Source organism: Peromyscus eremicus, chromosome 20 (assembly GCF_949786415.1).
Source record: "Peromyscus eremicus chromosome 20, PerEre_H2_v1, whole genome shotgun sequence".
Taxonomy (NCBI): domain Eukaryota; kingdom Metazoa; phylum Chordata; class Mammalia; order Rodentia; family Cricetidae; genus Peromyscus; species Peromyscus eremicus.
The window spans coordinates 37,475,302-37,491,431 of record NC_081436.1 but is presented as its reverse complement, the minus strand read 5'-3'; the positions used below and the strand labels follow the sequence as shown (position 1 = coordinate 37,491,431).

Here is a 16,130-nt window from a genome sequence, read left to right as displayed (position 1 = left end):
AGTTGTTAGTCAACCAAACGTAAGCAAGTATGTGTTCTGTGGGATGGGCTGTGCAGCTAAGCTGCTCCCCACATCCCTCCGCTCCAGAAGCGGCTGCAGCCATGGACCAGCAGACCTAACAGGAATGCCTTGGAACAGAACGTTCCAAAATGATTTCTCCATACACTGTGTCACTCGATTCTGAAGACTACTTCATGAGGTAGACAAGAGAAAGACAACCGATTTCACTTGACAAGGAAAGAAAATCTGAGGTGACAAGCCATAGGCCGATTTAACTCTCTCCTACCTTCAGCACTGTGTGATCTGAAGGCAATTCCTTAACTTTTCTAGGGCTCAGTTTCTTTGTCTGTATAATGGGATACAGACAGTGTTAGTCCTTCAGGATCCTCTTAGGTTTAAAGAAATCAAAGTTCTATGCTAGCATTTAAATGTAAGGATTAAAAACAAATAGATCCAAGTGATCCTGAGGCACTCGGTAGTGTTTAAATAGTGTTGGGTAGGGGCTGCTGATCGTGAGAAATATCTACACACTTAGCTGCTGAGTTCAGACTCACTAGGGTGCTACTCAAGTACAGGAGGCACTGGCTGGTAGTCATTTAGATCAAACTTCCTGAATTCTAATGAGACAGCTGGAAGGTTTTGAAAATATTCCTGAGCTGGGCTCAGAGGAATTCTTTCTCTTGCTACCTTTTGCAATGCCCTTATTTGTGGGGAATTTGTCAGAGGCATCTGTCCTGTTACAGGAAGCCATTATCAGGAGGTCCCTAAATTCGTGTCTGTGGGGGTAGCTTCTGCTATAGTCAAGGGCCAGGGCTTTCCTTGCTGTGGAGAGATTCCAGACAGCTTTGTTCTCATGCAGATGGTCCCACCGGTTAGCAGGATGGACTGAGAAGAACACAGGGACCACGACACACAAGCACCTCTGCACCGGGTGTCAGCTGGCTCTTGAACAGTGCCCTCTAAGACTCCAGTCTAAACACTACAAGTTTTCCACATGTGACAGCGTGTGAGCCCAGCTGGCTAAGGGCAGCATGGTGCAGGGCCTGGGAACTGTCATTACAGACTGCCGGTCTGTGTCAGCATCAGACAGTCCGATGCTCTGAATCTGATGTCCCGGGGGGTGGGGGGAACTCCATCGGTCAGCAGAGCAAGTTCTATTTCCAAGCATGGGCTTTATTTGTAAAGGGGAGGGGTAGGTGGTCTATCCTTAGTTAACCATGGTTGCTATGGCCAAATCTCTGAGCTCCTGTTTCAGCAGCTGAACCACTAAATAAACGCAGTCTTTGTTTTCTGGGTCTTTGGTAAAGAGCTAGTTAGAATTTATTCAATGCAGGCCAGTGATGCCTGGCACTAAGCCAGATGGTGTACTTTATGGTTTTCTACATCCCAGCGAGATAAAATTACACAAGGAGGTTGCAGAAGGTGGGGGTGGGGTGTGTTGGTCCCTGGGTTCTGGTGTCAGGGAAGGCTCTCTGAACAGGTGCAGGCTCTGCCTGTCAAGACATGTCGCTGTATAACCAGGGCCCATGAAATCCTTCCGAGTCCATTCTTCCATCACCTTATCAGGTCTATCTTCCCATTAGAAGCATGGTCTGCTGGGAAACATGGTTTTGCAGAGGGGAGAACGGCACAGGACTCACAGAGTATGGATCTGTAGACTGACAGGTTAGTGGTCTTTAAAAAGCGTGTTCTAGTAGATCGTGCAGAATGGTAGAGACACTCGGCTTCCACGTGCTTTGCTGTTAAGGCCACTTCTTGTCTTTGATGAGAACTGCTCATGCCAAAGCCTTATTGTAACGTTCCCTATTATTTTATGATCTACAAGGCCATTTGGGGTCTCTCTAAGAACACAGCTCCCATTTATAACACAATTTCAATGGAGAATAAGCTGTGAAAAAACAGTTTTGAATCAAGCTCACATTTGCCAGAAAATAGCCCCAGTGTGATTCAAATAGGCCTGTCATTGTATGCCAAGGGGCACTGGAAACCTGGGCTAACTTGGGTTGAGCGCACTGCACTGGGAGAATCCGAATTGGTGGACTCTCTGGCAGCTACAGCTCTGAGCACCCTCAGCTGTAGCCCCGGGTGTAAAAACCCTGATGCTGGCGTTCCTGCACTTTACTTGACCCTCCACTTGACTGGAGGAAGGACAAAGGGTGAGTGTTTTGTGGGAACAGAACAGGAACCATCTCCACTGGCCTGAGATGCAAGGCTGGTGAAGGTATCTGACAACACACAGAGTTAACAATAGCCTAGGCAATCCCCCCAAGTCTCTGGGGAAAACCACCTCATCCAGGGTGTGAAGCTGTGGGTTCTGTTCTAGGATTCCAGGTAGACGAGAACCTTAGGTCATTCGTCACTCGACATCTGTGAGCTCTAATCCTTCATTTGCTAGATACCAGTAACTATACCTACCTCCTCGGGAGTCCTCGGGATGAGTAAAGCTTGGTGTGTGGCTTCTCATGAGGCGAGTGCTTCATGAGTACTGCCTCCTACTATGACAACCCCACCCCACCTTGGAGTCATAGTCTCATGAAATCCAGGCTGTCCTCAAACTTGCTATGAGGTCAATGATGACCATGAACTTCTGGTCCTTGAATTGTACCAGCCAATTAAGTAGGGCTATTATCGTTATGGATGTTGCTATGGTAGCACTGCTGTTTTTTTTTTTTTTTTAAATCAGTAATAGTCATTCATTTGAATAGGAATCCTGTAAGTGGAGGAAGGCCCCCAAGTGACAGGAGGATTATAAAAGAGACTAATAGTACGGTGGGTATTTTATTTCGTATTTTAGAGTGCAAAGTAATGGATATAAACTGATAAAAGGAAAGGGAAATGAATATTGAAGCCGTTAAAAGAATGTAAAAAATTAGATTAAAAAGCATGAAGGTAGCTAGGCAGTGGTGGCACAGGCCTTGAATCCCAGCACCTGTGAGGCAGAGGCAGGTCTATCTCTGTGAGTTTGAGGCCAGCCTGGTCTACAGAGCTAGTTCTAGGACAGTCAGGGCTACACAAAGAAGCCCTGTCTGGAGAAACAAAACGAAAAAGCAAAAGCATGGAGGTTGGGCTATCCGGAAGAACAGCGATAGATAACGCAATCGCTACACGCAGTTTTCCACAGTGCTGGGGATGAGACCCAGGGCCTCGGGTATAAAAGACAAGCTTTCTACCAGCTGCGCTTCCTCTGTAGTCCAGACAGTCGCATGTTTAACAGAGGCGTCTCAGTACAGAGAATAGTCCTTCAAAAAAAACCAAGAGTATATTCCTGCTACAGAAAGGACAGGCCACGCGGCACTCAGGCTGAGGCTCAACTGCTTCTTGGCTGTGTCACACTGCAAAGCCACTTTATCTCTTTTAGTCTGAGTTTCTTTTTCTGTAGGATGGGCACGAAATCACGTAATTCACAGAAGTTTACTGCAAGATAACACATCAAGAACACCCACGTACTTACTACCTTTTCCCCTACTGGTGCCTGAGAAATGACAGTCTAAATGCTGAGCTGTCCCCGACAGTATGTTCCACATTCTGCCACTTAGAGCAGACTAGCAGCCATGAGGTCAAATCCACAAGCATTCCTCAAGCCCGTACCTTTCCCGGCATTCCTAGGTGGCAAAGGGGGAGCCTCGGAGGTGGGCGATGTGGGCGAGTCTGTGCTCGCGAAGATCTGGTTGGTGAAGGCTCCGTAGGAGAGTCGCTGCTTGTCCCGCGGAGTGCTGAACCCTGGCAGTGCCAGCTTGTCCTGTGGCGAGATGCTGGAGGAGTGGCAGAAGCTCTGGGGTCTGGGGGAGCGCTCCTTCTTGATGGGGCTTGGCTGGTACAGGAAACAACAGGTGAGATGAGACTCAAGGACTGTCCCTGAGGTGTCTGGCAGACGAGTGGGGTCAGGGGTCACCTGGTGCCTGCGGCTCTCAGGGTGGTATGCCAGCCATCACCACAGCTTCACAGCAGTGACACAGCGAAGGGAGGACTCGACACTTCCTCCTTCTTCATCACTAACAGTCCCACCAAGGAGTGCCAGTCAGGGATGAACAGGGCATTCCAAAGTGACAGGTAAGGTCACAGTTACACCTAGCCTTCAACAAACACCTCCCTGCAAAGGACGTGCCTGCTTCATTTGAACAACATTTCCATGAACCTACGATTTGTTACACAAAGTCCTCTTCCCTGTACAAACCTTTCACCTTCACCCCTCTTCCACCCTTGGCTTTGAGGGGCTACCCACATGCCAAGGGCTTGGAGCGCTAAAACCCACCCACATTCTTGGGCTGCAAACCATTTCCAACTGCCCACGTGGTGTTTCCTTCATGGTGGTGGCACCAGCACCATCCAAATGTAACTGTAGCAATTACGCATTCCCTGCATCCCCGTGGAGACCTAAGGCAGACCCTCTTAACTCATTCCTAGCAAGGTGATCGCTGCTCCCACTGCAGCAGAATGGCTCTAATTCCTCTCTCCCCCCATCTACACTGGAGAGAGGGTTGGAAGGAAACCCAGTCCTCCTAATAACCTTCACTGGTTTCTAGTCAAGAAACCTTGGGCCTAAAAAAAAAACAAAACAAAACAAAACAAAAAAAAACACTCCTGAATCTGCAGGGCACCTCCTCTCCTTCCTCCTGGGGATGTTTCCCACTCACAGCATGAGTTGAATCTATCCTCCTTTTCTCTGGCCAATGCCCACTTCTCTCAGAAACCTGTGTCTGGTGCTGTTTCCTTGATGAGATGGTCAGGGCTTACCAAGGCTGCTGATCTAGGTCTCAGGATTTCCCAAACTCTCACCTTGACAGGCACATTACCATCTGAATTATCAGGTCTCTCCTTTGGAAATGGAGAGTGGCTTTAGGACCTCTTTGTCTGAGCGGTCCCTACTTCCTGCCTTGCACACAGGAAATGCCAGGCACACATCTGATGATAAACATGGTTGAACTCTCAGAGGTAGTTCACCGCCACCTATGAGAGTCACAGGGACCTGGGCTTTAATCCTAGAGATGGTCTGTCAGCTAGGAGGCTTCGGAAAAGTGCCAAGTCCTCTTTGTGTGTAGGTTTTCTCTGGGAACAATAACCACATCCCGGTGAGTTTCAGAAAAGATAGTCTGAGTTGACAGAAAAATATTTAGCTCAGCTTAGACCACATGTAAGTCCTTCCTAAGTGACAATTAGGAGTATTTACTACTTAGTTGTTTATAACAATGTTCTAGTTAAACGTCAGTTTAGATGTAGCTTTTCAAGGTGATTACAACTTCAATCAGTAGGATTTGGACTGCCCTCCAAAGTGTCCGTGGGCCTCATCCACTTAGAGCTTAAGAAAAAGTGACTACAGCTCCCTAAAGGGCAAGCAATTTGGCTTTCAGACCCCCTTCAGCAATCTGCTGTATCACCTGCTGCTGGGACTTGCAGCCTGCTGGCTGGCCGGCCCCTCAATTGCACGAGTCACTTCCTTCAATGATTCAAGTCTCTTTCTTCATCTTTCCATTGGTTCTAGGGTCCAGCTGTGAAGTGGCACCCCACAGGGGGTCCTAAGGCCCACATCAATGCATTTCACGGCCAGTGGCTCAGAATTCTGGGAGGGCGCAGCGCTCCCGGGCACACACCCTCTGGGGCACACCCTCTCTGTACTCACTCTGTCATCCAGATCGTCATCGCTTTCATCCATCTCGTCCTGCCGAAGGTTCCATTCATACTCTACATGGACATGTGGGTTGAACTTGCCGGATTTAGCCTGGGAAAGCTGGAAGGAACAGCAAGTGCACACCACTTCATGGAAATGCTCAAATACCCCAACAGACAAGCAACCCCTCACTCACTCCCAAAGGGTCATGACGCGGCCCAGTGGGCACAGCTCGGAACAGATAAGCTGGGTGGCTGTAGGACTGGCCAGGGACTGTGAAGACCTGCACACAGGTGGAACCTTTCTGAGTCTGACTGCATGATTTTCTCCAAAAGCCAAAGTTTCTGTACTGCAAAGATCCTCAGGACTTCAGTTTATGGGTTGGGAAATTAAACCAAGAGGCATCAGATGGAAGAGGAAGAGCCTGGAAGTTTAAGCCAATCTGTGGTTCTCCTTTCGTTCACGAAGTGTGGGTAGAGAAAATGGTCTCCAAGAGTACAAACTACAGGTGCTGGAGAGATGGCTCTTGCTGTGCTTACAGGTGACCTAGGTTTGGTTCTCAGCACCCACATGGTGGCTCACGACCACCTGCAACCCCAGTTCTAGGTGATCCAACACCCTCTTCCGGTCTCTACAGGCACCAGGCACACAAGTGGTACTGAGACATACATGTAAATACTCATCTACATACACTACAAATAAATAAATCTTAAGAGATACTAAGAATACAAAATACAGCCAGTGATGTGGAGCCAGTCCTGGCACTGGGGAGACTGAGGTGGGAAGATGAAAAGTTGGAGGCTATCCTCCTCATGTTCATTTCTTCTTTCTCCTTCCCTCTGCAGTCCCCCAGGATGACTCAACAAAACAAGAAAGAAAGGAATAAAAATATCAAAACAACAAAAACTACTCCGAAGAAACTGAAACCCAGCAGAACGTAATCTCTTCTCCTACCCTCTCTTTCCCATGTGCTGGGGCTGTGGTCTCAGAAACACAGTTATTTTTCTTACCGCAGCGCCTTGCTATATAGCTCAGGTTTGTCTTCCACTTGCCATCTCCCTGCCCAAGCCTCCTAAGTGTCTGGATCACAGGCGTGCACCACTATCCCCAGTCCATTCCGTTAAAACTTAGTCCTCATCTAAGGTCTTGAGAGGGTGAAAACTTAGGTACGGTACTAAGAGGTAGGGCCTGCAGGAGGTGATGGGGCTAGATAAGGTTATTAGGAAGGAGCCACAATGGCTGAATATTGGTGACTTTAGAAGAGGGAAAAAGATCAGGCAGCACAGGCACTCCCATGCCTCTCATATGGGATTAACTGTGACAGGAAAAAGGCCACCAGAGACGGAGCCCTCTACTCTAAACCAGGAGTCAACATAAACCCGTTTTCTCTACAACTGGCCCAGTCCGTGCTATTATGCTGCCAGCAACAGAGAGCGGCCATTATACACCATGGTTAAGAGAATCCTGCTTAGGTGAAGGTCCAGAATACTAGGCAAGAATGAATGGAGTGAAAAAGGTGAGTGTGTACAGAAGGCTGGGAAGCAGGAGGGAGGATGTGCTTAACATGCAGAAAACTGTTACACTCCATAGTCTACTTGTCCAGCTTTTGGAAGGGACTTCCTAAACAGTTCTTTACCATTAGCTGCCAAGTAGCCTGATGTCCTAGCAAACACAAAGCATGGTCCTAATCCTCAGTCCTCCAAAGGCCTTTCGTCTCCAGTGTGACAACATGGCTTCACCACCCTTTCAAACGTACCTCAGTACGTATCTGTATTACTTTAGCTAATGTTCAGAAACACAATGAAATTTGCTTCATCTGTCCCCAATTTCAGCCTCTCAGACAGAATAGCATTTTAAAGGCTACTGATGTCTAACAAAGCTCCCATCTTAGTTTTGCTTACCAGATCTTCACACTGGGTAGCTTTGAGTCTCTTTGCTATATCCAAGGCAGTTTCTCCATTCTGGTTAACTGAAACAGTGGAAGAACACAGTCGGATAATTATCTAGGATACTGCCTCAGGAAGCGAGAACATTAAACGGGATGTATGTGCAGTCTCCGTCCTGTGGGACACCTGAGAAGGGCCACACTCACCAATGTCCACGGTAGGCTTGCTCCGAAGCAGCAGCTTCAGACACTCCGGCTTGCCATACATGCTGCAATAGTGCAGGACCGTATTCCCCACGGATGTTTGCTTATCCAGGTTCCCACTGAAAGAGTGCAGTATGGTTAGAAAATGAGCTACTCAACAACTGAAGAATGTGACCTCTCTCACCTGTGCGGTACACGTATGCTTAAAAGCGCAAACAGTCCTGAGCTCTGTGTGTCCTGTGCTTTTCCCTACACCTCGCAGATCATACATATACCTATGGGCACACTATAAAGTGGGCCCTCCTAAAAGATTAACAACAATAATAAAATGGAGTAATAAAATACTACGGCGAAAGCCATTTAAGATGCATGAACTGTTTATTTCTGGGATTTTCTATTTAGTTCTATAGACCATGTGTGACTATGAGTAATAGAAACCTCAGAAAGGGAAACTGCAAATAAACACAGATAAACTGTAATACCTTTCTCTTTTGTTTTCTTCGAGACAGGGTGTCCCCAAGCCTAGCCTAGCCTTCAACTCCTATGTGGCTCAGGGTAGTCTTAAACTTCTGACGTCCCTGCTGTACCTGTGTGTGTTGAGATGGTAAGTGTGCACTACCATACTTGGCTTCACACTGCTCCCCTTCCACCCCCCTGCACCCAGGGCCTTGTGCACACCAGGCAAGCGCTGTCAACTGAGCCATATCCTCAGCTACACAAGCACTTACGTTTTTATTACATTTTTATTTATTGATTTTATGTTAGTGTGTATATGAAGGTCAGAAGACAACTGTGGGAACTGGTTCTCTCCTTCTATCATATAAGTCCTTCTATCATACAGGTCCTGGGGGCGTGTCTATGGGACAGTTTCTTGATTAATGATTGGTGTGGGAAGGCCGAGAACACTTTGGGCAGTGCCACCCCTGGGCAGGTGTTCTGAGTTTTATAAGAAGGCAAGCTGAGCGAGTCATGAAAAGCCAGTAAGCAGCGTTTCTCTGTGGTTTCTGCCTCTGCTCCTGCTTGAGTTCCTGCCCTGACCTCCCTAGTCATGAGCTGTGATCAGGAAGTGTAAGCTAAATGAACATGTTCCTCTTCAGATGTTTTTAGTGAGGGTGTTTATCACAGCCCCAGGGAGCAAACTAGGACATGTTGAGTGCTTGTTAAGAGTTAAATGAGCCGGGCGGTGGTGGCGCACGCCTTTAATCCCAGCACTCGGGAGGCAGAGCCAGGCGGATCTCTGTGAGTTCGAGGCCAGCCTGAACTACCAAGTGAGTTCCAGGAAAGGCGCAAAGCTACACAGAGAAACCCTGTCTCGAAAAAAACCAAAAAAAAAAAAAAAAAAAAAGTTAAATGAAGGGTTGGGGATTTAGCTCAGTGGTAGGGTGTTTGCCTAGAAAGTTAAATGAAGACTACTACTACTTTTTTTTTTTTTTGGTTGTTATTTTGTTTTGTTTTTCCAGACAGGGTTTCTTTGTTTAGTCCTAGCTGTCCTGGATCTCGCTCTGTAGACCAGGCTGACTTCAAACTTAGAGATCCACCTGCCTCTGCCTACCGACTGTTGGGATTAAAGGTGTGCACCACCACCACCTGGCTAAACCAATACATTTATGTAAAACTCCGTGCTGGCACAGGACACCACACACTTGATAACATGATGATATCCGTACTCCGAAGGCCTGTATCTGCCTTGGTGTGTGAGGCTAACAGGACCTTGTCAGACATCCTTGACTTAGCCATTCCCTGCCCACTCTGTGGATATAATGTAGTGAATCTTCTTGAAAAGATTCTCATGTCATCAGGGTTGACGGCACGTGCCTTTAGCTGTGGTGTTGTCCTCTTTCCAGCTCTAACCAATTACGTCTTTTTTTTTTTTTTCCCTTTTCCAGTGAGGGTCAAATCTGGCCCTATGCACTCTGGGCTGGCCTTGAACTTGTGGTTCTCTTGCTAAGTCTCCCAAGTAGCTGGGACTACAGGCATGCGCCACTGAGCGTAACCTTATAACCATGCATTTCTGTGTGCTAATACTAGACTGAAAGACCACACAAATAGGGGAACTATGATGTTTCCAACATTACACCTGATCTATAAGCTACACAAGGACAGTAACAGCACTGACTGTCTACTGTGGGACAGACACTGTGGACTGCTGCTTTGCTCTCAGAAGGAAAGCTAGACCTTTACCCAGTTTGGCCGTGTCCGTGCACCATTCTTCCCACGTGAACTCAACCTTCCTATCTGATTGCTGTTCTCTGGATAAGCTCTGCTGCTTACAGAAGAGCCCAGTAAGGGTTGGGCCGGGACAAACCTCCAGTGCTCGGCACTATACTCCCGTCAGTGTGTCCTTCACTTGCACTGGCCATGGGTGCTTTACATCAAACCAAAGACAATGAAAACCCCTAAGTATGACTGACCTGAGCTGCTACGTACTTTCTACTGGTTAAGGCCACAGGTTGGCCAACTTTAGCTAGTATGCTGTATGTGGCTTATATCCTATTTATATAAATAAAGATTTACTAATACACAGCTTCACTAACTCATTTGCACATTGTGGTCTATGGTTGCTCTGACCACAATGGCAGAGTTTTATAAAGGGCTGCAATTGAGCTTTCATGACCTGTAAAAGGTCTTTTAAACTGGTTAGCCACAGAGAACTCTTGTGAGTTCTGGTATAGGTCCCACACTGTGGGGGCCCACAGAGGTTTCCTAGTGAGATCTGAGTTTGCTTTACCCAGCAGGGCTGCATAAGGGGATGGCTTGACCACGTGCGTGGTGACCAGGTTGTTTGGAAGGGTCTGCACTTGGGCTGTGTGGTATTCTTTGATCTAGCAAGGGGGAAGTTTTTTGCCTTCCCCCTTGCATCATTATAAAGAGTCCTTTGGAAGAGACGGAAGGGGCCAGTGGATATTGATCCAGGTCTTCCCGAGCTATCCTGTGTTTCTGTCTGTCTCACCTCCGCCATCTCTCTATCTATGAGTTTCTTACCCCTCTCTCCTCAAGAGTACCCTGGGTCAAAGTGGGAGCTGGCCTCCCACACCACACAGCATGGTTCGTACTACTCAATCATACTCAGTTCATTCAGATGGGAACACAAAAGCCATACCAGTTTTGTACAAGGAAATCAACCAGATGCAGAGACGTCTGGTCTGCGGTCCTGACGGCAAGGTGAAGGGCTGTCTCCCCGAGCTCCTGAGAGAGAAGGACGGATAGAAATGCAGCAGTCATGCCTCTAGCAGCTTCTCTGCCAAGGAGCCCCGAGCAATTATCGAGAGCACTTCCGCTCTCCAGTTCTCTTAGACATGTTCAGCTAATATACACATATCTCATTAAATGGTGTCCGAAAAGCATGATCCCTCATTTGAACTCATTTCTCCCTTTCCTTTTTTTTTTCTTTTTGCAGTTCTGAGAAAGGATCTCGGCTGTGCAGCCCAGGGTGGGCCTCAGATTTGTTTCCATCCCTCTGACACTTCATTCCAAGTGCTGAGATGACAGAAGTATATCACCACAACACACTTACTTTTTCTACTTCTTAATCCTTTGGCTTCTCTGAGGCCTTACCTGCCCCGGTTCCAGCAGCGGCTCCATTAGCTCTACCCCCTCTGCATAGACTTGGATTAGTGCAAGTAAGTCCCTGGACTTGATGGCCTCTAGCAATTCGTTCAGCTTGGCTGAGGAAGAGGCACAGGTCTTCCTGGAGAACCGGTGGTCAACATACTTTGCAGTGATATACTCTTTTCGTACAGTCCTGGAAAAAAAACAAAATGGTCAGAGCATTTCTGCTTTCCAAGAACTGAAAACATTCTCCTCTCCTTCCCTTAATTAGACATGCTTCTTTTCAAACAACAAACCAGGTTTTAGACAAGTCCAGCAGAGACAGAAAAGGAAAACAGGTATCTGTTGATATGTGTAGGTAATACATGAAAGAACAAAATTAATGGGCACCAAGATCATGGCTGACTTCTTTTCTACACATGAGAAACACGCTATGAACACTTCAAACTAACAACATATGGGGAAAGATTTTAAGAGTTGAGACAAAAGTTCACAGAGCCTCATGAAAAAGATTTTATTTTTCTGCTCTAACTTCTATCTCATAGGTAAGAAAACTGAAGTTCAGAAAGGCTGTCATCAAACCAACCCAATAGGCAACAATGGGTGTGCTATAAGGACAAGGATGAGTTGACTTCCCTGCAGAGATTCCCTTTAGGAGCAGGAGCTGGGACACCAGGTCTGAAGTCTGAGTGGCCATGTGGTATCTGTCCTTCGTGTGTCTAGTCACCGTCACCATGGAGACTAAAGCAATCCTGGGAGATCTGGCCTACATCCCAGCCCCAAGGTCGAGAACAGAGCCTCAATAGCCCAGTGGTCCCTCAGAGCCTCAATGGCCCAGTGGTCCCTCAGAGCCTCAATGGCCCAGTGGTCCCTCTGTCACCTACAGAGGAAGACTCTAATGGAAGTCAGCTCAGAGGAAAACAGATGAGAGCCAGGAAGAAAGAACTAGGGTCAGGTGACATCACCTGAAACCACAGAAGCCTTCTGTCAATCCCTTGATTTTCCCACTTATACAAGCTAATTAGGAAAAAAGAGAAATGAAGTTTAGGTTCAAGTGCTACCTTCTACAGCATACCAGTTGTGTGTCACTGCGTAAAGTATTTAAACTTTATGAGCTTCTGGTTTTTAATCATTTGAAAATGGAGACATCTACTCACTGGCACATTCAAGATTTATCTGCTGATTTTGAATTTACATGTCTATCTGTCTGAGTTTATATGCACCATGTGCTTGCTTGCAGGTTCCTGAGAAGGACAGAAGAGGGTACTGGATCTCCTGGAAATGGAGTTACAGGCAGCTATTAGCTGCCCAGTGTGGGTGCTCAGAACTGAACATCTGTGCCACACTTTATACAACTGTGATTCTGTAACCACTCATTTGACTTCTTGGGCAGCGTCTGCCTTCTGGCTAGACTCGAGGCATTGAGGGTGAGGTTAATATGCAGTTTGCTTTGCTGTTTCCTCAGCATAGACTGAGCACACTGTAAGGACGTGCAGAATTCAACAAAAGACCACTGCTGCCAAGAGACCTTCTGGGAGACTTAACTTCATGATTTCAGACTGAATGTGCCCTGTAAAAATTTTAATACTTGTGTGAATTTGATATCCATGGAAGCCTTGGCCAAATATTTAGACTGGTGTCCTTTCTTCCTTCACAGAGCCTCCCCAACCAGTGAGTAAGATTACTCTTTCTTCCTATTTATCCACAGTACTTAGGGGCTGAGGTACAGTCCTTAGCATGTACAAGGCTCTGGATTTAATCTTGGGAACTCTCCTCTAATTTATTTTCAAGTACTAGGGGCGGGATCTGGTGCCTTCTAGGCATGTGCTTTGCCACTACCTACTAAACTTTGAGTTTACTTCTCTACCTACTAAACTTTGAGTTCAGTTTTTAAATAAATTGATTTATGTGGCTCAAAAGGAAAATGAAAACGCCATCAGAAAGTGTTTATCAAGACGTCTCATGCCTGCTCCTATGCCAGACTACATAGACACTTTTGTCAATTGCCCAGTTACTTTACAGTTCCTTATGCAAACATCAATTCCACCTATGTTGTCATGGTTTGGATCTGAAAATATCCCCCTCAGGCTCATGTATTGAAAGCTTGGGCTCTAGTCAGTGACAGTAACATGCTACTGACGAGGTCATGAGGGCACTGACCCCACGGATGGGTGGATGCACCTGTGGGTTCATGGTGGGATGAACTATTAGAAGGGGCTGGCTGGAGGTAGGGATTGGCTGCAGTGTGTCATCTGTGAAGGGGATAGCAGCTTCTCCTTGGTCACTTTCTGCTTACTCTGTTTTCTGGCTGCTCTGAGGTTAGTTCCCTCCACCACCTCCTGCTGCTCCCGAGCTTCTGCCTTCCCTAACCCAGGGCCCAGCAATAGTACCAGCTGACTATGGCCAGAGACACCTGCCACCTTTGCCCCACAGAAGTCGTTCTAATGTATCACGGTCACACAGAACTTTGTATGCAAATGTGTTTGGCTTCTGAGCAGATAGTGGGGTGGTGAGAGGGATTTAATCACCAAATTTAGCTACAAATCGGTTTCTGAGTTTGACAGTGAGTATAGGTCCAGAGGGCATGTGTTTTTCTCACTTCCTATATCCTCCTTTCCCAAAAGACAGCCTGCTTTGGACTGTGCTTTGCTTTTCAAATTTTACCAGGAACAATCTTGGCAATCACTTAAAGCAGAAAGCGGGACTTAGTTTTTTCACATTTGCATAGTGCTGCATCATCTGGTAGAGTCTCAGACTCCCTTTCTCCCAGTATTTTTTTCTATCACATAGTTGACACTAGTCTCCAGAGGTGGAAGAGCTGAGTCCACGGTACATAGACTTATAATCCTGGTAAGGAATGCCGATTTGTTTTCTTGTACTCTGCCATTTTGTACTCCCACTGAAACATATTAGACGGAATGTCAGCCTCCCCAGACTTGCTGAGTGGGTTGTTCAGCATCTACATCTTGGACAATCTGACAGAACTCTCCTGCCACTGCCTTGACATGTCTATTACCACAGCACAGCGTGACTAGATATGACTGTCCCTGAGGATCTGCTCCACAGAGCAGGCACTCAGCAGCAGCTCCCAGGCAGGAGGGTACTGCTGAGAAGAAACTCGCCTATTCCAGAGACATGCTTCAAAATACCTTTCTAGCCTTTCCTTGATAATGGGGAAAATACTGTAACCATCAGCTAGTTATATATATATATATATATATATATATATATTTTTGGTGTGGGAGGGGAGGACAATAGAATGGTAAAGAATATATTCAAAATACTTACATATCACTTGAAGGGGTGGGCTTTGGTGAAGGGCTGGGTAAATTTGCTTCCATGATATCATTAAAACTATTGTTTCCTACATTCTTGGCCAGCTGTAATATAAACAAACAGAACGTAGTAAACTCTCTACCACTGGTTAATAGACTCCTATTATTTGCTTTCAAGATTTTTGTATTTGTGTTTTCCTTCATCTGACACTGAGTATACAAACTATCCCTTTTTCTGGTTAGCAGAAATTTCCCAACCACCTGTCACATGTCAGGCACTGATTCTCAGAGATGTTTAGCATCTAGTGGAGTCAGCTTATGTCAAGATAATCAACAATGTCTACAGATATGATGTGATGAATGCCTGAAGGGAACAAGGCCTGATCCCACCCCCATCCCCCACATAAAGTTTCTGAGATCAGACAGACCTTTGCATGGGAGCCTAAACTCATGAACAATAGCTTTTCACATGCACTAGTACACATCCTTGTTATACAGAACCAAGTTACTTCAGGTAGGCAGAAAAGAAAGGATTATTCCCTTCCTGGGTACAGATTAGGGTGCTGTGGTTACAGCAGAGAAGTATCCATAAAACATTTTGCTTCTGGACTTAGGATTGTTCCAAGAAAATCTCTGTGTCCTTTAGACGGGCCTTTTGTCATATACTGAATTCTGAGACTCATGCAAAGCTCAAGAGACATTCATGCAAACAAGTCTTTGGGTAGAAAAGTCTTGGGTTTATTGTACAGTAAGTATCTAATACTTGAACTTTCTCATTTCTGGCATCAAGACTGGATTTCATGTTTGTAAGTATAGGACCTGCCATGACACCATTTCTATACTGAAGGAGAATGTGTTCCAGAGTTCACTATGTCGGAGCCTTTTCTCTGCAATCCGAAGTGAAACAGAAAGCACGATTTCCTAGTTCCTAAATGAATAGGTTCAAACAACACAAGAAAGCTTGTCATCCAGTGGCTGCTCAGACGGCAGAGTGACTATCGGCCTTGCCTTTCTGAGGCTCCTGTGCAGACAAGGTTAGTGATGAGCTGGGTGTACTGTCCTCCTGAGCTCCAGTTCATTCATATCCTCCTCGAGAGAGACCCTTTTATCTGAGTGCAGTTTCACTTCAACAAATTTCATTCTCAGTGCCAAGTCTTTCCTTTTAGGGTTAAATTATTCACGGCAAGGATCCTGGCCATCGGCATTAATGGGGGAAACCAACTGGGCCTTTTATTACTGTTTTCTGTGTATCACAAGGACCAGAGGAACTATACAAAGATTTCAAATTTGATGGTAAAGCAAAGGGAAAAACACACTGAAGTATCTTTATCCTTCCTATTTTTCAAATTATAAAGTAACTTATTCCCTTAGCAACTATGAATGTTAGGCTAAGGCTCTGTGACACTAGGTAACAGGTCATACGTACTCTTACAAATATGTGGTAGCAAAGATTAAACTGGGAAAAGCTTTGCCATTTTTAATAATATAAGCTGTATAGGTTCAGCAATGGCCTTTAACAACAGAGAAACTCCGGGCTTTAGAAGAGCTGGTACAAGAGCAGTTAAATGCTCAATATATTGAAGAATCAATCAGCCCTTGGAATTCTCCTCTA

At 46.1% G+C, this 16,130-nt stretch overlaps 1 protein-coding gene across 5 annotated transcripts in view; it reads right to left on the bottom strand.

Moving 5' to 3' along the window:
- Asap1 (ArfGAP with SH3 domain, ankyrin repeat and PH domain 1) overlaps positions 1 to 16,130 on the bottom strand; it is a 279,840-nt gene that overhangs the window by 29,104 nt on the left and 234,606 nt on the right. For all 5 annotated transcript variants that reach the window (XM_059247916.1, XM_059247917.1, XM_059247920.1 and 2 more), the window contains 7 exons: positions 14,532 to 14,623; positions 11,250 to 11,436; positions 10,795 to 10,880; positions 7,698 to 7,813; positions 7,507 to 7,574; positions 5,618 to 5,725; positions 3,589 to 3,811 (listed from right to left, as the gene is read on the bottom strand). In XM_059247916.1, the coding sequence (XP_059103899.1) occupies positions 3,589 to 3,811; positions 5,618 to 5,725; positions 7,507 to 7,574; positions 7,698 to 7,813; positions 10,795 to 10,880; positions 11,250 to 11,436; positions 14,532 to 14,623 (880 nt within the window). The remainder of the gene's footprint in view (positions 1 to 3,588; positions 3,812 to 5,617; positions 5,726 to 7,506; positions 7,575 to 7,697; positions 7,814 to 10,794; positions 10,881 to 11,249; positions 11,437 to 14,531; positions 14,624 to 16,130) is intronic.